The sequence below is a fragment of the Osmerus eperlanus genome, chromosome 5, assembly GCF_963692335.1.
Source record: "Osmerus eperlanus chromosome 5, fOsmEpe2.1, whole genome shotgun sequence".
Taxonomy (NCBI): domain Eukaryota; kingdom Metazoa; phylum Chordata; class Actinopteri; order Osmeriformes; family Osmeridae; genus Osmerus; species Osmerus eperlanus.
Window position 1 is genome coordinate 12,756,339 of NC_085022.1, and position 22,711 is coordinate 12,779,049.

At 44.7% G+C, this 22,711-nt stretch overlaps 3 protein-coding genes across 4 annotated transcripts; all 3 read right to left on the reverse strand.

The window, feature by feature from the left end:
* Window positions 1–63: 63 nt before the first annotated feature.
* cers3b (ceramide synthase 3b) lies at window positions 64–3,779 on the reverse strand. Its single transcript, XM_062460665.1, has 10 exons — window positions 3,263–3,779; window positions 3,045–3,162; window positions 2,704–2,822; window positions 2,552–2,609; window positions 2,211–2,261; window positions 1,977–2,069; window positions 1,694–1,822; window positions 1,479–1,585; window positions 1,028–1,181; window positions 64–922 (listed from the first exon to the last, which is right to left on the reverse strand). The coding sequence occupies exons 1-10, from the start codon at window positions 3,478–3,480 to the stop codon at window positions 809–811; spliced, it is 1,161 nt and encodes a 386-aa protein (XP_062316649.1). The 5' UTR covers window positions 3,481–3,779; the 3' UTR covers window positions 64–808.
* Window positions 3,780–5,556: 1,777 nt separating this feature from the next.
* On the reverse strand, window positions 5,557–8,355 carry LOC134021152 (erythroblast NAD(P)(+)--arginine ADP-ribosyltransferase-like). Its single transcript, XM_062461672.1, has 2 exons — window positions 8,200–8,355; window positions 5,557–6,078 (listed from the first exon to the last, which is right to left on the reverse strand). Exons 1-2 carry the CDS (start codon window positions 8,353–8,355, stop codon window positions 5,674–5,676), a joined length of 561 nt encoding a protein of 186 aa, XP_062317656.1. The 3' UTR covers window positions 5,557–5,673.
* On the reverse strand, window positions 7,012–22,575 carry ano2a (anoctamin 2a). 2 transcript variants are annotated; one of them, XM_062461670.1, is made up of 28 exons: window positions 22,444–22,575; window positions 20,589–20,761; window positions 19,717–20,028; window positions 18,459–18,557; window positions 18,044–18,216; window positions 17,864–17,918; window positions 17,681–17,732; window positions 16,925–16,980; window positions 16,752–16,799; window positions 16,567–16,631; window positions 15,849–15,983; window positions 15,538–15,698; window positions 15,263–15,345; window positions 14,832–14,843; window positions 14,558–14,635; window positions 14,415–14,465; window positions 13,711–13,785; window positions 13,401–13,602; window positions 13,203–13,314; window positions 12,873–12,930; window positions 12,584–12,684; window positions 12,299–12,450; window positions 11,995–12,147; window positions 11,480–11,532; window positions 11,003–11,181; window positions 10,661–10,766; window positions 9,882–10,488; window positions 7,012–9,762 (listed from the first exon to the last, which is right to left on the reverse strand). In XM_062461670.1, the coding sequence occupies exons 1-28, from the start codon at window positions 22,472–22,474 to the stop codon at window positions 9,119–9,121; spliced, it is 4,026 nt and encodes a 1,341-aa protein (XP_062317654.1). In that variant the 5' UTR covers window positions 22,475–22,575; the 3' UTR covers window positions 7,012–9,118. The 2 variants fall into 2 exon arrangements, with proteins under 2 accessions (XP_062317654.1, XP_062317655.1); XM_062461671.1 differs by lacking the exon at window positions 14,832–14,843.
* Between the last annotated feature and the right edge of the window lie 136 nt (window positions 22,576–22,711).

Sequence of the window (22,711 nt, forward strand, 5' to 3'; positions counted from 1 at the left end):
TGCTAGTGTGATAATAAATGACCAAATCATACAAACTGTCATGATACATTATTTTAATGCAGGAATTTCTTTTAAAATAGTATCTGCTGGTGCACATGTCATGAACTAACCTACATGAGAATATGATACGTGTTTGCAGTGGACGGATAGAACTTTTTCAAAGTAACTGGCAACACTGATACACAGTAATTAGCTTTTTTCAGATAATAATCTGCAATATCACTTGGCGAGGGCCCCCGTTCTCGTCAAATGACGCAAGATCGGCGGCGTTTGAAGGGCCCCTAAACATGTAAATATATTAGTAAATCATAGTAAATGGACATTTAACTTTAGAAGTACTTACATTAATTGAAAGTGCGCTTGAAAGTATTCCAAAGTATACTTTGAAGTACTTTAGGAAGTATACTTCATGAACTGAAAGTGCACTACACAGGCTACTTTACAGTATTCAAAAGTAAACCTCAAATACACTAAGTGTACTTTAAAGTGTACTAAAGTGTAGGGAGTCTGTTGGCTGAGCGGTGAGGGGGGAATCGGGCTAGTAATCCGAAGGTTGCCAGTTCGATTCCCGGTCATGCCAACTGACGTTGTGTCCAACGCAAGGCACTTCACCCTACTTGCCTCGGGGGAATGTCCCTGTACTTACTGTAAGTCGCTCTGGATAAGAGTGTCTGCTAAATGACTAAATGTACTAAATGACCTAAAAAGTGGGCCCATTCAGTTTACTTCGTAAAAAAAAAAGCCCCCCTGGGCTAGGTCTGAGTGTTTGGCCTCTCCATATCTATGGGTGGTGCTTCGCTGTTCTATCTTAGTGCCTGGTGACTCTGGCTCCAGGGTCATTAGTGTGTCTTTTGTGGTTGTCCTTCTCAGAGGTATCTGTTGAGTCTTCTTCCTCTTGATCACTTCTGTCATCCCCATTAAACTGCAGGAGAGAGAAACAGAGAGATGGGATGTGAAAGAAGCTCAGTAAGAAAGGAAGTCACACGTGGAAACGCCTTCACATAGAAACACACACACACAAACATACGCTGTTGGTGAGTAACTTGTAGAACATGTGTACTATCAGCGCGGCCCAGTAGAGATGTAGCATTTGCAGCAGCAGCAGCATGGCATTGAAGAAGTAGTAGCCAAAGAATGGGGGGTAAAGCTCCAAAGGATACACCCAAGTGCAGTGGATCACCCTTGGACAGGAAAACACACAAGCGTGAATAGGAGTTCAACTCAACGGAGGTTGCGAAGGAGAGGACCACACCATAATTCCAATCTGCCACCTCATCTAACGCAACTGACCGCCATACCAACAACACACCTCATCCAATGAGTAAATCAGGACTGGTGAATGCAACTGTAGTCAGTTAAAGTTGCCATTTGACCACAAACTTATTGTCCTGTCCAAGCTCATTAGTGAAGAGTTGGTTTATGGTGTGGTTCTTGCTAAGTCATGGCTGGGTTAAGATTGAGTCATGGTTTATACTTACCAGAAGGGCAGGATGATGAGTCGTGTCACCATGAAGACTGTAGTGAACAGCACAAACACAATGTTGCAGGTCCACTCCCACTTGGCATAGTTAAACATCTTACCTACCTGTGAGAGTGGGAGGAAAGTAAGCAGACATTGGAAAATTACTGTCAGTAGTTCAGCCTACTACCTGAGAGTGACACATACACCAGCCAATAGCATCAAGGGACTGACCTCCAGCAGCCAATCAGAGGAATCGTGCAGCACCATGACAACAGTTCCAACGCGGATATAGTTTGAACTCCAGGAGAATGCCAACAGAGTCAACGTGGCTATATGATGAATGACCTGCTCTCTGAAGTCCTACACACATACATACATACACGCCAAATTGGGGTGACCAACACACACTCAAACATGCCTTCAGGGTGGGCCTGGGAGGCAGGATTTTAACACACGAACCCCTCAAAAATCTGAATATCTCAATCTAAAGACATACCAACCAACACAAACTTACCTTACGTTTAACATCGAATGTGAGGCTGAGAAGTAGAGAAAAGTAGAAACCAATCTCCACCATGTAATACCGATACTGAGATGTCAGCATTGACTACACACACACACATATGCACAAACACACATACAGAAATACATACAAGTTTTCATGTTTCTCTGGTTAGCCATAGAGGTTTAGACTGACAGATTGTATTTCTTGTTTGTGTGTGTGTGCGTTTGTGTCCGTGTCAGTTACCTGTTTAGGGAAACCAGCCCAAACCTCCCTTAGGTCATAAAACCATGGTTTCTAAAAAAAAAAAAAGGAAGCAAGTTAAAAAGTGGAAGTGATAGAAAAATTATTGAAGGACTATACAAGGGAGTAACTGTAACAATCCATGCATGTCTATGACGGCAGCTCTGCAGTAGAGCACATGGGGAAAGTCTGGTGAAACCCTGGGAGGTGGGGTCTAGAAAACAAGAACAGGAGAGGGAGACAGAGAGACCTTGACACAGCCACAGCCTACATTATGTGGTCACATGCAACAACAAAAAAAGTGACGTGTGCGCTTGGGCACAGAACCAAGGAGCCATACTCACATCATATAAAGACAACAGTCCTCCTACAAACGCACTCAGGTAAAACACAAACCTCCAGCTGGGGAGAGACAGCCACAACACACCATAACCATACAGATACACACAGAAGAAAACCATGCTCAAACACACATATGCGCACAGTGGTGTCTCACCTGGCTTCACAGAACTTCTTGCAGAGGCCTGGTCTGTCCTGGTTCCTCCTCCTCCTGAACCAAATGTTGACACGCCTCTCGGACCACCCTGTCTTCTTACACAGAGCCCTCACATTCCCCTGGGGGGTGGAGGGGGGGTCTGTATCATACATTCTCATATAATGTTCTCTCTGATAGTAGCAGGTCTAGCTCTAACTAATATGTTGACATTTGAAATAGGTACTACTAATCCAAAATGGATCAATAATACAAAAATATGTTGTTTTAAAATGACCACGGTGTCCCCCTTTCATGTAGGAGAACCTCTTTGGTCAGAGTAGGGCTGCAGGCGGGTCCTGTACCTGTGTCGGGGTTTGTGATTGGGTGAGGAAGTAGTGTTGAAGGAGGGGGTTGTGTTCTGCTGTGAGATGTAGCCTATCCCTGAGCCCCAACAGTCCAGCCAGAGGGATGGCTATGTACCTGAAACACCACACAGCCAATGGGGAACATCACCAGGCAATGAGGCTAAAGGAAATTAAGAAGAGACAAAGACTAACACACATGAGTAAACAGCACACACCTTTCAAACAGGTATCTGATGATGAGCAGGACAAAAGCATAGGGCAGGGCAGCGTGCAGGTGCGAGGGTTTGGCGTAAACCCGACCATCTCTGTCCTCCAGGTCTGACCAGCTCAGGTTAGCTGGGAGCCACAGGCGTTCCCACCACAACCACTCACTGATGCTCTGGACCATGGTATTGGGAAACAGCCTGTGGACACAATGAACCCCCAAACACATCCTGCAGGTTAGTGCAACACTGTCAGAACAAACCAGAGTTATAAAGATAAATGAGCCAGCACCGGAGATATGCAGAGGGAAGGGAAGGGTGAGTGATATGGGGAAGAACACACAGATAATGAAGAGATAAAGCACGAGAGGTATGGGCCATAAAGGGAACTAAAGATAGAATGGAGATACAAGTATTGGCTTTCTTGGACTCTTGGACTATTGATGAATGAATGAGATGAAAGCCAGCTTGGTGAAGCTGGCATGTCTGGACTGGACAGTATGTGGCGTGAGCTGTGGACCAGACAACAGATGGACAGACAAAAATAAAGAGTGGGAGAGGAAAGAGAGGAGGGCGGAGAGAGAGAAAAGTACATTAACTGTCAAGTGTTTCAAGTGAAATGTCACTGAAATTGGACGCAGGAACACACACTAACTTGATGGTTAAAGAAAAACAGACACATACCTCCCAATGGTCTAGTGTGTGGAATGCTGTGTTTGCTCCGTAAAAGGCCCTGTAAAACAGTCTGTCAAACACCTCCACCCGATCGTAGTGAAAATATGTTTCTCTTGCCTTTGGTCAGAGTGTTGGTTAATGAGCACGCAACAAGGAAACATGTAACACACCAAAGGTCTCCCTTGAAGTCCAACACAGAATAGAGTAATGACAATCCTCGGAGTATGTATTTATAAATGTTGGTGTGGGTGCATCCATGTGTCTGTTTGAATGTGCTTGTCGCTGGAAACTCACCTAGTAAGCCGGGCTGGGATACAGTTCTCTTGGTATCACGTTCTCCCTCTAACTCCACTATCCCACATTACACATGTTCACGCCCAACTAGAAGCCTGTCATAGGCTAGCTGTCTCTGGAGTTAACCTGTCACAAAGCTTTGTGGCTTTCACAAGGCAGGCTTGCATGAACTTGTTAGCCTTTGTACTTTCCGGGTGTTGATGTCTGTGTTGGTGTCTGTTTCCCACAGACACCAACACCTCCAAAGTTGTCTTCTCACCCTTTTACTAAGCCATTGCTAAGTGTTTTCATCTTGTTATGACCAAACGTTTAGAGATACAGATCAAACAGATGTTCCAAGATTCTATGTAAGCTTTGTGAACATTTGAAAGTATGCCCATTCAAACTGCCAGGACAAGGAGATTTGTATTTATTTATTATTAGTTTGACCCAATTTGGTGCTTCTCAAACATTTGAGGGATTGACAAGGCATGCCCTTTTGACACCACTTGGTAGAGAAAAAAGTAATCATACTTTGGATGTATTCCAAGCCCTTTTGATTTGAACTGGTCAACTGTTCAGCTCTTACTGTCGGTGGGCCTCAATTCAAACTGTGAAAGGCAAATAACATAAAGCTGTTCATTGAATAGGTGAGCAACCATTTTCCCCTCAGAGATTTTTGAAAATGTTCATTTGGGGACAGTACATTTCATTTACAGATAAGACTAGTGGTTTCCGAACTTGTCTCCAATGATGCTGGGTCACAGCAGACATAAAAGCATAAATTAAGAGATGATGTTTTTAGTAGGAACAGTCTACAGGTTAAGAATCGATGATCATGTATCCATCAAGTATTCATGTTTTTCTTTTATTGCTTCAAACAAAACAGGCAGTAGAGTGTACATAACATAGTAGACAGGAAATGTAGGTACTGCACACAGTACTTTTTTTTGTCAATAAAATCTAAAGTAGTCAAAGTAATAAGCAGTACTGTGCTCAATGTACTGAGTACCATGCACAACAAACTGTGACTTGTGTACAATATATTGTGTTCTGTGTACAATGCATCTAAAACTGATGTTCTTCTGTGAAGTATTACAGCAAAGCAGAAGATTTAATTTAGGATTCTTTCAATAAGTTTGGCTACTTGGCAACGTAGGTAACTTTTTTTGTCATAGCTTTTCAGTGTATACACAACTTGACATGGGAGGCTGGACCCTTCTTTTGTCTTCATCACCTTTGTGATTTTAAACACCTCAAAAGGCGGTATCAGAACCTCTTCCTCATGCGGAAGTCTAGAGTATCTTCCAAGGGCTGCACCATAGAGGGTTCGAATGTCAAAGCAAGTCACATTCCCAAAACGCACAGCTGATATTTTGTTTTTTGAACTTGAAGTAAACTGGCCAAATCGAATCTTGGTCCCTATTTCGCCTTTGAATTCAGTTTTGGTTCCACGGAAGGTATTCTGCTTAATCTTAAACAATTTTTTTTATATTTCTCTTGTTCAGCTTTTGTAAGGCTCTGGTTAGGAGGAAGTGGAGGGAGTGGTACTGGTACTCAGACATGTAGTTTGCCTTGCCAATGAGGGTGGCGCTATTGAAGGGTTTGTAGACATTCTGGAATGGGTTGACATACACATGAATGGCCATGGCCTCCATTTTATCAAGGGGACCAGACGGATTTTCATTGTAGTAATTCTCAGCTTCCTTCCAAGCTGTACTGAAATTCAAGCACATCTCTTTAGGTAGGTATTTCTGCTGGACTTTCAGGAGCATCTGTCTCTCACAGCCCTGATAGTCGTCGTCTACAGAGTTGATGGCCATGTCCAGAGGGTATATGGAGACAAGATTGGAGCTGGCTTCACGAAGAATGTGCTGCACCTCAAGAAGAATCAGGAAGAGAACCCATTGTACATCAGACAAGGGTTCAGACATTTGCGAGCAGTCTAGAATACAGTCTAGAAGTTTGTGAGCAGTCTAAAATACAGTCTAGAATTTTATGAGCAGTCTAGAATACAGTCTAGAAGTTTGTGAGCAGTTAGAATACAGTTGAAGTTTGGGATTTGTCTAGAGTAAAGCTTAAATGTTGGTGATCATCTAGTATACAGTCTAGACATTTGTCATCAAGATCAAATAGTCAAACTTACCCTTTCTAAGTCTCCGTTTGTTGTCCAAACACCCAAGACATACAACATGCCGAAGAGCAGCTTCTTTTTTGTCGCCATGACAACGATAAAAGCATAAAACTGCAATACAACGAAATCCTTTGGGATTTTAAGTAATTTAAGAATTTAAGTCAAAGCAGAGAAAATACCTCACTGGTAGGGATATATTTTAGTCAGTATAGTTTGTTTCTGTCTTAATCTGCATTCTAAATGGGCCTATATACACCATTGATGGGGCCACATAACACAGCCCCGCCTCCTAATTTCTGAGAAATGCTCTATAATTAGTAACATTCACTCCAACCACTACTTGTACACATATGCACAAACACGCAAGGAAGAATATTTTCTGTATGCTTAAAATGTTTTGGAGCATCAGAATTTGCAACAACATGACATAGACACGTTTGGCTTCTAATTGTGCCTTCAATTTCAGAGACATAATCATAGATTAATTTGATTTTGATATTGACAGTTACTTTTAACACATACACAAGCCAAACACACTAACAGGAAACAGAAAACTTCTGTGTGAGAGGCAAATGCCATACTCTATTCTTGAAACATCGTTTGATTGCAATTTGTAGGTGAATCATTTTTGCCCATCAGTGCATGCACTAATACTGTATAAAAACACGCTGCAATGGTTGTAAGAATGACTGACCTGCAGCCTGGCTTGTGTAATGTTAGTACAGGCTTAACTGTGGGTTTGGATGTTGGGCTCTCATGTGGTTCTTATTTGATCTCATAGAACAAAGAGAATGCTCTTTGACACACTCACTCAAAGTCATGTCATTTGGGTGACAGTTTATTCATATATTTTCCTAACACAGAAAATATTGCAAATATAGTTTAGCCTATTCTAGGAAATTTCCAATGAACACAATATAGTAAGCTGCTACATATTTCTGTATGTATGTGACTGATTTGAGTGGAAAATGGTCACACCCATCAATGCATTGAACCATTCAATTAGGCTTGTCTCTGCACTGCAGTCGCAATCCCAAACTGAGATTACAACATCCTTCTGACTTGATGGATAGGAAATTATAATGGTCTTAAACTGATCCGTTTCAGCACCAGTTATAGTAAAAATATCAAAAGCTGGAATCAATACATTTCCTTTTTTATAAACCGAAACAAATGTGTTGGTGGAGTTTAATTGAAACTATGTGTAAGTCACTGAGACCATCTTTCCCCGCTTCCATTGAAGGTGCAGTCAATAACGGTCGGCAGGAAATTCAAGGCATGGAGGACAGTGGTGCAAGTTATTTCATCCGCATGTATACAGACATACAGCCTCGATATTATCTTCACTCAGTTTGTATTTTACTTTTTTTATTGTAATCTACTACCTTGGTGTTATATTTGATCTACACTACAAAAAGCCATAGCAGTATAAACCAGATTATGTTCTTCTTAGTGAGGTTAGGTAGATCCATCTGCAGCTTGTTCGGACGGCTTTCAAGTCCCGAACTCTCAAGCTTGTAGACTTCATCCGACCTAAATGTGTATCTTCTACACATTGATACAGTTATTTTGAATAATATTATTGTGAATATTATTGTCTCGAAGCAAAACATCTCCAAATCAGGTAAGCTGATTGGCAGGAACAAGTAGTTAAGTTGTAAAAAAAACAAAGTTGATTTCTTTTGATATATGGTATATCATAAGGGCTTGATTCCACACTACATACATGCTAGTGATTCACTGACATAACATCGGACTTACACACACACATAATACAGACACACACACACACCTGGATTGTTAGTATAGTTTAGAATAGTATAGTTTCCAGGATGACAATGTGACGACAGAAGTACTGAACTATTACCTTTTCGGTCAAGGCCTTGGTAAACCCAGACTGATTGCGAGGCTTCATACAGTGATTTGGCACAGTCCTATTGCAAACCAGGTGGTGGCTCCACATAGGTTTGCACACCATGCTCTTTGCTGGATTTACTGAAACATTTAAACAAACGTCAGCCATTAATATTCTGGCAAGATTATTCACTGTGTCAGAGTGGATTTAAATACCCCAACATATTCCGATTTCTAAAGCACATACTATCCCTTCCTCTGCATTTTACAAGAAAAACAAATAGCAAAAAAGTGTTTTTATTTCATTGTGTTTTTCTTATGAATAAAGGTAGTTGTTTTCATATGATCAAAATACATCATGTTAATAAATACAACTACAAGCATATCTGTATTTTTCAACTAGGTTATGCTGTAAATATGTCATACTTCTTCTGGCCTACAGGGAGCAGTGTTTTGCGTGGGGCTGAGTAGCAGAGCAGCAGTGACTAGGGTGATGGCTGTGGACAGAAACAGTAGAAAAAGTCTTTGTTTCGGTCTGAGAGATCTGCAGTCATGGCAAAGAGAGTTCCAGGGCTGTTCTAAGTTGTCAATCGCACACCTTTATCCAGCAGGCCATTCCTAACCCATTCGACTGGTGTCAATAAAGGAAAATATCTAGAACTTTCCTATCGAAAACTGGAAGCCCTTAGTGGCAAGGTATCAATGTTGCACCTGTCACTTCTCCAACAATGGAGTGATAGGGGGTGGGGAGTTAGACAGCTCAGTTGCTCTGGCTGGGGAGTCCAGTTTTACAGAAATGGAGGGGGGAAGGCTGCAGGGGAGGAGACGGGGTGATGCTCCAGGCACACGGGAGACTCAGCTGGACCATCATCCTCTACTCTCCACCCACCATCATCCTCCACCCCCTTCCTTGCTCTCCTCCTCTCCTTCCTTCACACTGGCGTGTCCCGCTTCAGTTCGCTGGGGGATGGGGGGACACAGTCTCCCAGCTTGGTAAAGCTTGTGGATTGGCTGGGCTTGGCAGTGCTGTCCCCAGCCTCAGGGCCTCTCGGGCGGGCAGGCAGAGTGGAACAGCGACCCTTAGCTCTTGAGCCTGCCTCTCTCCCCGGTGGCCCCTTGAGCATGAACAGTTCACTGGGGGAGAGAGGCTTGGGCAGTGTGGTCGGAGGGTTGGCAGGAGGGGACTGGAGTACATGTGTGGGGGAAAGGGGAGTGTTTGAGAAAGACAGGGGCTTGGATGTAGAAGGAGCCAGAGAAATGTGTAGAGGGATCAGAGAGCCCTGTGCGGACATCTGCTGAAACCTGGTTAGACTGGTGGAGTGGCTGGGACGGGGTAGGCTGTGCCCAGATTCAGGGCCTCTCTGGCGAGGAGGCAGTGTGGAGCTGCGGGCTTTGGACCTCGAGGCTGGGTCTGTGGGAGGAAGGCCTTTAAGGGAGAACATTGTGATGTTCTGAGCCATGCCTGCTGGTTCTGAGCTTGACTGGAGACTGTGGAGCGAGCCTGCCTTGGACGAGGGGGCTGAGGGGGCTTGACAGACCTTCTGGGAGTCTGTGGTAGGCAACTCCATGTCTGAATCTGCATCCAGACAAAAAAGATTAAAACACTTTGCATTAGTGCATATATACTAAAAGGATTGATGAAATACTTGATAAAATATTGAAGTCAAGAGAAAGCGTGGTCAACTCTCAACTTACCTAACAGGCCAAGCTGATCCATGAAAGCATCCAGATCCAAACTGACAGGCAGCTCTTCCTCTGGCTTCACTTCCAAATCTTTGCCCTCTTCTCCTCCTCCTTCCTCTCCTCCTTCCTCTCCTCCTCCTCCTTCCTCTCCTCCTCCTCCCTTCTCCACCCCTTCCTCTTTGTCTTTCTCACCTCCTTCATGAACAATTTTCTCTTCCCCTCCTCCTCCTCCTCCTGTATTTCCTTCCTCTAACACGTCTCGGTCTCCTTCTTCTCCTCTGTCTTCTGCCTCCTTTCCTGCCTCCTCCCCTCTCTCGGCTCCGAAGTTCCCAGCAGTCTCCAGGCTGTCGCATCTCTGCCGATAGAGTCTGTCCACTTCTAGCTCGTCCTCCTCCTCCCTCTCCATCTCCTCCGGAGCTTCCACCACGATGTCGATGGTGGGCGGGAAGCGTGGGGCGGCGCACTCGGGGGAGCGGCCTCTGGGACGCCCGGCATCCTGCTCGCCGCTCAGCAGCAGCTCCATCAGCAGCATGTTCTCCTTCTTCAGCTGCTCCCTCAGCGAGCGCGGCACATCCGGGATCAGCCACGCCACCAGCATGCTCAGGAACATGGCCAGGTTCTGCAAAGACATGGCACAGTCAAGAACAGACCGGATTCTCCAGCCGTAACCGTTCTAGATTCCTTCTAGAAGGGTTGGAGGAGGAGATATGTCAGAGTTGATGGAGGTTCTCTCTAAGGTTATTTCCCCTTTTAGAAAGGTGACACAATTCAGCACTTGTCCCTTTGTCTACCTGGAAGAAGATGACGAAGGCCAATCTGGCAGCTAGGACAGACCAGTACTGCTTTGAAAAGGTGTATGCATCTGATGCCCATGGAGGATCCCTGTAGTCTTTATACCTGGGGGCACAAGGAGAGAGGGAGTGGACAGGAAAAGGGGTAAGGGGAGAGGCATCATTAGTCTATAAAATAAACTGTCTCCAACACAAGTTCCTGAATCCTTTGATGTGACAAAGGAATGACTTGACCAAGTGTGAAGTAATTTCTCTCTGACACAGGAACATAAGCACAAGATCTAGGAAGGTTCAGAGGATGGAGGGTGGTGGTGGTGGGGGGGAGGCTGCCTGACGTCCAACCTGCAGATGGAGACTCCCTTCAGGAGGGTGGAGGTGGGCGCCGTGCCCAGAGAGAAGTTACTGATGTTGAAGTAGGCGAGAGAGTGCTCCGTGTAACCGTTCATGTTGCCGTTCTGGCTGTACATGAACTGGTAGACCATCCTGGGGATGAACTCAGACGTGAAGGAGATGACAAACGCCTGAGGGGAGAACCAGGTGGAATAAGGAACAACCGTGGCTCGAGTCCTGAACAACCTCCTCATATAGTCCATAACACTGCTTGGTCTATAGTTCTCCGTCAGACGGGTCTCTATCTTGAGCATGTCAGTATATATCAGAAACTGTAGAGTTACACTCCTCACCCCTGTTGGCCTACAGCTATGGGCAAATCCAACACACCTGCTCGGCAGCTTCAGGAAGTCAATAAGTTTAGGACAAACACATTCTGTTGGCCCGACCAACTGTGGATACTTTGTCAGTCTCCTCTTTTCCACTTACATTTGTAATGACAGAGAACTTGCTGATTCCACACAGAATGTTGTACCAAATCCCTGGAGAAAGCATGCGCACAAGAGAGAAGAAAAGGGGAAGGATGACGAGTGTGCATGAAAAGAGAGAACAACAGAGAAGTGTGTGAAAGAAAGTGAGCATTCGCATGCACGCACGTGTGCCAGGTTGAGCCATAAAGAGGAGAGGAAGGAGTTGAAGAGTGTAAGAGAAAATGAGGGTGTGTGTAGGAAAGGGAAGGCACAGAGACAGAGGGTGAGTTGAAGTACTAGGAAAGTTGTTCACATATACACACTTCTGTACACAGTGTGTTAGTGTGTGTAGTCTATGATGTGCACATAGTCCTGCACTGGGTCAGTCGTTGTGTCATGGTTGTATTTTGGTTGTAGTTTTGACTTGGCATAACATGCGTAGGTAAAAGGAAAAAGTTGGTTTTATATCGTATGAGAGAAGAATAGTAGGTGGTTGTGTTGTGGTTGTGCTGCGGTTGTGTTGTGGGTCAGCACCTATGTCTTTGCAGCGCACAGCATCCGGTCTTCGGATCTCGGTGACAAACTTGGCAGCGTCGAGGCGAATCTCAATGACATTGTTGAGCAGAGCAAATACAGGAGCCAGAGGGAAGGACGCGACAAATAGAGAGACAAATCCGTACTGGATTACTGTGGACACACACAAACAAACAGATGAACAAACACACACTTTAATACACACTCGGTGCGTGAGTGTGCGTGACTAATAATGTGAGTGAGAGAGTGAGTGAGCGAGTATGTGAGTGAGTATGTGGTGAATGATAGAAAGAGAAAGACTCACTCATCTCCATGTACTCAGGGCTCAGGCCTTCAAAGGGCTCCAGGGCGTGATCTTTGTCCCACTGCTGCTTGGGTCTCTTCTCCTCCTCCTCTTCTTCCTCTCCTTTGGCTTTATCCTTCTCTTTCATGGTTCTGTACATCTTTTTCAGCTTTCTGCAGAGAAGCAAAAGAAGATGAGCACATGCTGGGAGAGTGTTAAAGATAACATGGAAGGAATCACAGCTGGAGCTGTAGTTGCGTGTGTATGTGTGTGTGTGCATTACAAGATGGGGAAGTTCAAACTCACGGTATAACTATTTCAAAGACGTTGTTTTGGATGAGCTGTTTCCCCAGCATGATCATACTGAGCTGGATACAGAGCTCAATAAGACAGCCTGGAGGGGCACACTGCAGAGACACACACGTTGCATCTTTCACAAACACACATACTCTGGAACAGTTGTGTCAAACGTAAGTGTTTGCATTCCCCAACCCCTTTTTCCCCATTGTAAAGCGAATTGTGTTTCCTCCTGGTATGAAATGCGCTATATAAATAAAGTTTGACAGTGGAGTGGTGTGTGGTGTGGTGAACTTACCTCCTCCATGCGGAAGTCTCCGAAGATATAAACATAGTCCCCTGGTCGCCCGGAAAACCTGCACAAAGGGAGACCATGGGAGGATGGAGAGGAAACAATGGAGACATTTTTGGAAGGACAGACAGGCAGGCAGGCAGGCAGACAGGAAAGGTGGGTGGACAGATGGAAGTGCAGGTGGACTGTAGGACCCACAGACTGACAGACATACAGACACACAGACCGAAGGGCAGACAGACAGACAAGAAAGTGGATGGACAGGTGGGCAAGCAGACAGACAGGCAGACAGACAGAGAGACAGAGAGAGAAGGGTAGACAGATAAACAGACAGACCTGCCCTTGAAGAAGGCCACATAGAAGATAGGTGCAAAGGCGTTCATGGACTTGAGGAAAAAAGCCTTCAGGATCAAGCGCTCCTCAAACTCGGCCTCCGTTTTAGGGATTTCTGACGGACAGCAGACACAACCACGCACATCACAAGACAGATCCACAACCACGCCAGTCAGCGGATGTTAAATAGAATAGCATTACCCAGTTCAGTTAGCCAGACAGCAATGGCTCCATAGATCTCATCCAGCACCAACACCACCAGCAAGTTGATGATGATGGCTGTGGTGGTGACGGTCATCCTCACGCTAGCCTTGGCCTCAGGGTCAGGGTTCATAGACCAGCTAGCCAACGTGGAGATACGATACATGATCACACCAAACACTGCTGAGAACGTTACTCCAATCTGGTACCACACAAATAGAGACAGGTAAGGAAAGGGCCGTTAAAGAGAACAGCTATGGTATGACGAGATGTCTAATATAATAGAAATATATACATGTATTAATATTACCATAAGCAAAATAGTGGAGATATTGATAAGGTAACCAGGGAGACGATCCTCAATAGTCAGAGACTCTGGCTCTCTCTGACGGAAGAAACACACATATTACTTGAGAACACACATATTGAGAGACTGTTCTGGATCATGTTTCTCTCATAAACATAAAACATCAAACAATCCCTGCAGACATAAATGAACTGTGCTGAATGTGCTCAAATCTAGGCTACGACAGACAAAGAAATACATCTTCAAATGAATGTCCTCCTGTCATAATGTGATTAGTGTTTACATAACAAGTAGCGTATTTAAATAGTAGACTATCATTTAGAGAAAAGGACAGCAATAACCTCCTCTGTAAGCAGCTCTCCCACACCTCCCTCCCTCTCTCTCTCTCTCCCTCTGTAATCTGGGCTAATCTGAGGCAGGTAAGCAGCTTTGGGCTCAACCACCCGGAGAAGAAGAAGGGGGTTTCCTCTTCATAAATAAACACAGCCACACATAAGACTTCCTTCCTTCATACCTCGAACATTACATTTTGAGGGTTTATTTGGCCATAGCTACACTAAGCATGAGCAGAGTCAAATGTGTTCTGGTGGGTTGGTCTGGAGACATTTCATGTGTTACAGGCTTACTCTAACCCTCTATTAAGCAACTCCCCTCTTCCACTTCTCCACCCCCCCCTTTCCCCCCACGCTCCCGGTATGCAGTTGTACCTGTGAGGCCAGCATCTTGTCTCTCTCTCCGCCACCTCCTACTTCCTCCTGCTGCATGGAGAAACCATGTTACTCTCTCTCTTTCACACACACACACAGACACCCCCCCAAATCTTATGAAAGACAAAGTAACAAATCCATACATTGCTCTTCCTCTTTTTTGTTTTCATCTTCTGTTTCTTCTCCTGTAGAACGGTTTCATACTCAGGCCTCGGCTCGTCCTGAAACACACACACACTCTCTCTTACACAAGTATTCCATTAACGTAGGTTAAAACACAGGACCTTTGTGGTGTTATTGAAACTGAACAGAATTGAGTGTGTGTGTGTTAAGATGTCTGGACTGTAGCAAGGAGATCTAGACATCTACAGTATAAAGTATGTTACACTCAATGTAAATACAGTAGAAATCCCCTACCTGCACTCTCTCCTTCATGCAGCAGGAGAGCAACAGAACAACAGAGACAGACATCAACATGAGTCATCACATTCTCCTGACCAGGACTGTGTGTGGGGTGAGTGCTGGCACATGTGTATGCCCTCATCGTGTGCTGTGTGCTGTGACCCCACAATCTGAGCCTCATCCAGTTAGCTCACTGCTTTAAGAACATTCCAATCTCATTATAGGCATGTGCTGTCAGCGGTGTCAGTGTGTGTGTGTTAGTGGAAGGGGGGGAGGGAAGTGTTTGAGCTGGGAGGATTATTTTGAGACCACCACAACTTTGCACTTTTGACCCGAGCTGTCCCCTGCCCTTGCCTGTCATATGGTCAGGATGAGAGCAGGATTAAGAGCGAGAGAGAGAGAGAGAGATAGAGAGAAAGAGGGAGATGGTGTGTGTGTGTTTGTACCTCCTCATCCTCCAAGCTGGTAAGGTCCCAACTGTGTTTCAAGCACATCTGCCGCCTCTTCCAGTGTTCAAGAAACAGGGCAGCTACACACACACGAACACACACACAGAACATGACACATTACATACACATGACCCCACCGTACACAGACACAATACTTAGCACCAGAGATAATTATTCTTATCACATGAACAGAGGGACTAGAGGGACACAGTTAAAGGACAGAAGGGATTTTAGTGAGGGATGTGTCCACTTAGATCCAATTCTATCTTTACCCCAGAGGGACATGAAAATCGCAAAGAGGACTGTGGCTCCGTTGTCAAACAGGTAGGAGGCCCTGGCCAGGGAACACACTGAGCTCAGACGCCAGTAATCACACACTCCGTCACACAAGGGACACATGGTGAAGTTCAGACCGTCATCACATGTCTCTTGACTGCAATAGAGATGCACACACACACACACAGATGATGGAACAAGAGAATGTTAATGATGAAAGGTCAGTGTTGCGTTTCCAACGTACCGTTTATGTGTATGTGTGTGTCTGACAGAGAGACCATGCACATGTTCGTGTGCCTGTGTGTACCTGGGCACGTTGGTGTCGACCGTGAAGCAGCCATAAAGGAAGACGATGACCCCCAGGACAGAGGGGGGGATGAGGAGCTGGGTGTAGACTCCCAGCCAGGCGAAATACAAACCTATCTGCTCCCCAAAGTACTTCCTGTGGAGAAGGGTTTAATCCAGAGTTAATACAGTCAGGGCCATAAGTTTTGGCAATGGAAAATGTAGTGTTTCGCAAATTTTGCTGGTTCAGTATTTGAGGAAAATGTTTTCACATGTTTCTACAGAATACAATAAGGCCCATTTCGTATTTTTTAAAGCTTTTTGGGGGCGAACATTTTCAATTTATGCAAATAGTCCCATTTTTTACAGCAGTCAATCTGTTCTTAAAATCCAATCAGAATGATAGTGATTTCACCTGGCTAGAACTAGTTCACACTTTCCCCTGTGCTGATGATATGACTTACTGAAATTATGTTAGCAGTCATTTTATGCCAAGGCCCAGCAAGCTTTGCAAACACAAAATGTATGTCACTCCCAATACTTTTGGCCACGGCTGTACAATCCTACGGTACATGAACTGGGTTATCTCCCTGTGTTGCCTAGGGCACAGAGACTTCCACTTCTGTTTACTCAATGTTCGGCGGATTGCGTTGTGTAAAGAAGAAGCTAATTCTATCCGTAGCTAATTAGTGATAGTGGTCATTATCAGGAGCACACAGAGAGCGCTGTCTGGTTCATACCTGATCAAGTCCACAGGCTGGTACTTGTGCATGACTCCATAGTTGGCCCATTCCTCATGGAGGAGCTGAAACACACAAACACGGACTCGGATTAACAATTAGTAGAATTAAAGAGCAACTATGTTTCTGTACTGTTGGAGTGTGCTAACCGATAAACCCTGCTCAGCCCCAGATAGGAAGTTCACCTGTCGATCATTGCGTTGATCTTTCCCGCCTTTCCTCGTGAATGATCCCTGAGGAGAGAGAGGCCAGATTATCACACCTATGACATCTAATCCTCTAAGTCTGACCTTCAAGTCCTGATCTGACATTGGTTTCTAGAAAGGAGGCATGATGATGATGGTGTGATTGTACTCACATCATGTAGAGGGAAGGCAGAATCGTAGACACCATTAGCCAGTAATGCTGTGATGCCTGTGAAGGAGGGTTAAACACGGTTAGACAGGCCTGATGCTCCTACTGCTTTGACCCATGATATCATGTAGACAGTAGAGGTGCTGGAACTACCAGATCCAAAACACTCAAATGAGAATGTAGGAAGCATATATGATCAAACATAAGACACTCTACTTGCTCCCTGATATTTAATACAGTGGAACATGTATTGTCATGTTCCACCAGAACATGACTGTCATCTTCTTGTTGTTCCGGGATTACAACGGTACTTAGGAATGATTGGCTGGACCTGATTTTTCCTCCAAGATCACAATGACTCTTATTGAGAGACTTGTTGCTCTTGATGGTTAGTTGTAACTGACTTAAAACTTTTGTACTTGCGGTGTAATATATTTTTGTTGTTTGCTTTTTTCCCCCACAGGTACACCCTTGCACTTTTTAAGGTTCATGTTGTTTAATTGTTTAACTGTAACTTGTTCAACTACATGCTCTCATGGTTCTTCCCTCTGGGATTTATTTCGTTTTCACAATGTATGCTTCATGTTTTGGCTACCCGCAATGTTTGGGGCTATCTCGTTGTTATGATCAGTGACCTATGCACATTTGTAAAGCTCTCTTTTGGAAGTCACTTTGGATAAAAGCGTCTGCTAAATGCATAAATGTAATGTAACAACTTTTGGATCTTATACATGTCATCATTTGGATCTGAGAGACTCACCAGTGGTTTGGCAAATTTGTGTGCAGGTAATACGTGACAATATCTCAGCAACCTAGACATGGTCACAGGCACAAATGGAAGACAGTGTATAAAAAGAGTGTGAGACTGTCACTGTAGTTGTCTCTGTGGCTCTCATGCTTCTGAACATGGTGTGTATTTGTGGCTGTATTTATTGTTCCTTACTATTCTGCAGCGTGTGGCACTGTCAAATAGGGTATCTGTCGACTCAATGTCAAACCTGCACAGAATAAAAGTAAGCAGAGTGAGATTTGTGTGTGTGTGTGTGTGTGGGGGGGGGGGATGTACATATGTGTGTGTATATTGTGTGTGTGCGTGTGTGTATGAGCATGTCCAGGTATTTACAGGTGTAGTTTTTCTCGGAGGAATGGGTGTGTGAGCGTCTTGGAGCGTGTCTTGGTCTGTGTGTTGGTGTTGTTCTGTGGGTCAGGGACGTCGGGTTGGAAGGGCTGGTTCAGCATAGTCCACAAGGAGATCAGAGACCCGGCAATGCCTGTTCGCTCCCGCAGCTCGTAACTCTGACGAATCAAACAGCATGTCACATGATCAAATCCGTCCAATGATCCCACCAAACCCAAAATAAACAGCCTGTGAGAGCACTCCTTTCTATTCTCTTTTCAGTATTCATTGGGTGTACTGTGGTATTCAGCCATGAACTAATACAATTCTATTTTGTGATTTAGACATATTTGAAATCTCATTGACTGGTGTTTTAGGGTGAGTGAACTTCACAGTTAACATGGGTCAAGTACAAACTCACCTTCTTTACCGGCACTTTGATCTTCTGAAGCTCCGCCTCTCGGCTGAGTGTAGGCCAGGGAACGTGCAGCCGAATAAAACCTATTCCTTGTGACTTAGTCTAGACACACACACAGACACACACACACAGACGGAGTCATGATATGGACATATCCATGATAGCCAGGAATTTAAGACAGCCAATGAGATCTATGACCTTGATCTGTTTTGGCACATGGTTCCAGTTTTGCACATACGTACACACTTGGCCAACTAATGTAAGAAATAGAGTAGAAAAGGCATCTAAAACAAATAGTGAAATATCAAGGATAGCATTTGTTACATACATGTTTGTATACAAGGTTGCCTGTTCCCTTGTTCTGTTGGGAACTTGTGAAAACATATTTAGAGGAATGAAATACTAATTATGCAAGTATATTCATTTTCCTAACATAGATAATTAACTGAACAATTGTGCTTTCGGAAAAGTAGGCCAGGGCCCACTAATACAAATGATTAGCTGTACGGCTAATAATTTGGCATCCTCACACTTACTCAATACCAAATTCCCCCCTGCCAACCTCCACGCGCTTGCTCACACTCACACACACACTTCCAAGTACTGGATCATTCTCTAATGAGGTTCTATAATCTGGCGTTTGACTCTATACTAACTGTCAACAGTCTTAATCCCCAACCAAAACAGCACATGATTTCCCATGTAACCTTTACAACATACACTGTACATAAGCCACACTATCTAGGTGAAGCATGGAATTGTATTTTAGTCCCAGTGTGGAGTCTCCACTCTGGTGGAAGCCCTGTTATTTTTAGTAAGCAACATGGGTAGTTGTCAGTGATTAAATCCAACCAGGAACTGCTTTGTCAGACAAAGGCAAAGGAGGATCCATAGTCCTCACGGCAACAATTCAACCTCTGGCTCTGTTGAGTCTCTGTGAATAATCACAGAGACAGTGGCTAATTGGTCTGATGGGGGAGACATGACCCTTGCTTAGGCGATAATTAGAATCGTAAATGACCACTCCACATAGCTCCTTAAGAGTTGTTCTGGTAGTAGCCATGATGATAAAGAAAGCACAGTCCATGTAACCCACACTTACAGAGATCCTAGCTGATCAAACAAACGCACACAGGTAAACACACGCGCACACACACAGGTAAACACACACACAGGTAAACACACACGTAAACACACACACACTCACACACAGGTAAACACACACAGGTAAACACACACACACAGGTAAACACACACAAACCTCTTTATCTCGTTCAATCTGTAGTCCAGCCTCCAACAGTCCATATTCAAACTCTTCCCTGATGAGGGCCTTTTCTTCCTGACTCATTTTAGACTCCTCCCCCGATCCATCCGGCCCCACCCCTTGCCCCTCCCCCAGCTCGGCATGTGCATCAGATCTGACAGCTGCTGGCATTGGCAGACTCCCATTGGACACAATGGAAAGGCGTGGTTGGGAAGTCCGCCTCTTCTTGTAATGATAGGCCAGAACGTAGTCCACCTTCCTGCGTCCATCGGAGAAGAACAGTCCACGGCCAAGCTCTATATTGGACTCCTGCAACATCACAAAGATGACCCCTTCTGGATGATCTTGTTGTGGAATGGTGAGACTCAGGGTTCAGGGTAATGTGTGACAGAGGGAGAGGTTAAGGCAGGGATAGGCAGAGCTACAGACTGTCAGTGTGGAGGGGCCAGTACAGAGCTTACTGGGCGAACTGGAGGTTTTGGGAATGTGGGAGTGGAATATGGGTGAGAGAATAGGAAAAGGTTTTGGGGAGGTGTGAGGAGTGTAGGGAGAGAGCCTATGTGGAGAGGTGTAAGAAGTAGAGAGGGGAGGTTTTGGGGAGGGGTGAGGAGTTCAGCGGTGAGGTTATGGGGGAGGTTTGGGGAAGTGGAAGTCAGGTGGCTGAGCGGTGAGGGAGTCGGACTAGTAATCCGAAGGTTGCCAGTTCGATTCCCGGTCATGCCAACTGACGTTGTGTCCTTGGGCAAGGCACAGAGAGGGGTGAGTTTATAGTGTGAGGTTTGTGAAGGAAGGCGTGAGGAGTGGAAGAGAGGCTATGTGGACAGGTACAGAAGTGTGTAGGGGGTTAGGGTTGGGGTATAATGTCGTACCAGAGGGAGCTGGTCTCCTTCAGAGTTGGGGTTGGCATTCGGGTTTCCATTGGCTGTGTCCGCCCCCAACTCTGAGAGTGAGCGGGCGAGTGAGAGCAGCTTCTCTGACTGGATGGATGACGACTCACTCATCCCTGTGGCAACACGCATTCGCTCTGTCCCGTTCCATGCTTCTGTAAGAAGGGACACACACACAAACATACACATTATATACTATAGATTGCGGTACAATGATTCAGTTGGGGCAAATTATATCTAAATGTTTTTGTATTCAGAATACATTTTTATAATAGTGCAACCTTGCCTCAGACTTGCCGTTACTTTATCTTATATGTTATATTTTATTGCATACTGTACAGTTTTGTTAGTATTTTGAAGTATATTGTTATAAATATCGTACTTTCTTTTTTAACATTTCGTACTTTTTATAAAATTGTTAGGATGTTGTCTTTGTTGTTTTTTTTTGTTAGTTTATACACTTGTTCAATTCCAGCTCATCTGAACAAGATCTTTTTCTAAGTTTACGGGAAAGTTTCAAATGGCAGGGAAAGTTGATAGATTAAATCAACACACCATCTTCTACACCCTTTCTCCTTCCTCTCTTTTCCCCATTCTTTCTTTCCAGAACCTGGAACAGTAGTCATGCATGGCGTCCATGAGAACATAGCTAGTTGATCCAAATAACTCAGAGATCTTGTTTTCCTAACCAAACAACCTTTTAAATAATGTCATCTCTGGCCATGGTGGTATTCCACTGAAAACACATGGTGTCCATTACCTAACCAGACACACACCCAAACAGACATCTGCCTGTGGTGGCTGGCTTAAGCAAATTGTGCCTGCACACACACACACACACACACACACCACACACCCGCTGATCCAGATTTATCAGTTAGTCAGCAAACACAAGCCCCCCACAGAAATAGTCAATAACTAAAGGAGAGGTTAAGAGGTCAATCAAGTCTAAACGTCAATCCTCATTTGAGACTAAGATGGGACTCAGCCATAAGTAACACAAACCTATCTACTTAACTAGGCAGTCGGAGAAAACAAACATATCATGCCAACGTGTTTCTGGTCCTTGTAAGCGTCTTTTCACTGTCCTTCCCATAGACGTGACCTAATGGACGCGGTGAAGTCAGCAAACAAACCCTTCTGCACTCAAGCCACACATGCATTCACACACTCACGCGTTAATACAGACACACGTATACAAATACCTGCTCTGACAGGTGCATGCACACACATGTGCTCTCACACACCACACATTAACCTATTACTCCCTCCTGTAAAGAGGTACAAAAGATATAGGGCAAGAAGAAAGGGGACTCCTGGAATAGACCAGATTACACAAACACTGCTCCAAACTACTAGCTCGATCACAACACTTTATAAACAAAATATAGCTCACTCAACTCCAGTGTGATTTATTTAAAAATGAATCGTGTCTGTTCGGAGAATAATCCAGACATTGACCCTGTTCTGCCCTATTGAATTTCAGTTTAGCAACGAAATAGCTTCTGTATTTAATGACATGTGGGTAACTAAGTATGTGTAGTTGGCTAGCATTAACCAAAACAATGCAAATCTTTTATTAAAAGCCGCAGAACACAACAACACGCTCTATAAATACGTCTTTAATTAAACGCTCAGGGGCGCAACAGTTGTCTGCACGCAGATGGTCGGATCAACAACCCCACGAGCACCTGGCGCATACCACAGTGTGAGTCACCGCGGGTAAGGATTTAAATATTAGCCATAATAAAGACATATATCGTCAATTCTCCTCATTTTCTTCGTTAAACATGCCAAATAGAGGAGAGAGAGCAAGATAGAAAAGGTGCGTACTCACCAGTGCCACTGGAGAATCTGTTCATCGCCATGGAGTTGGAGAGAGAAGCGCGAGGCGCAGCGCTGAGATGGTTGAAAATCCGCGCGCGTTCCCGCACCAGGCTTAACGCGCGCGAGCAGGGCGGCTAATTCCCTTACAATTCGAGGGGAATTATAAAGGTGTGTTACTGTGGATGGAGTGTGCAATGGCACAAATGAGCTCTTGTATGTGTACCATACCGAACCTTCTGTCCTCTCCCCAGTGCTTGAGGTGATGCCAACTAAGTTCC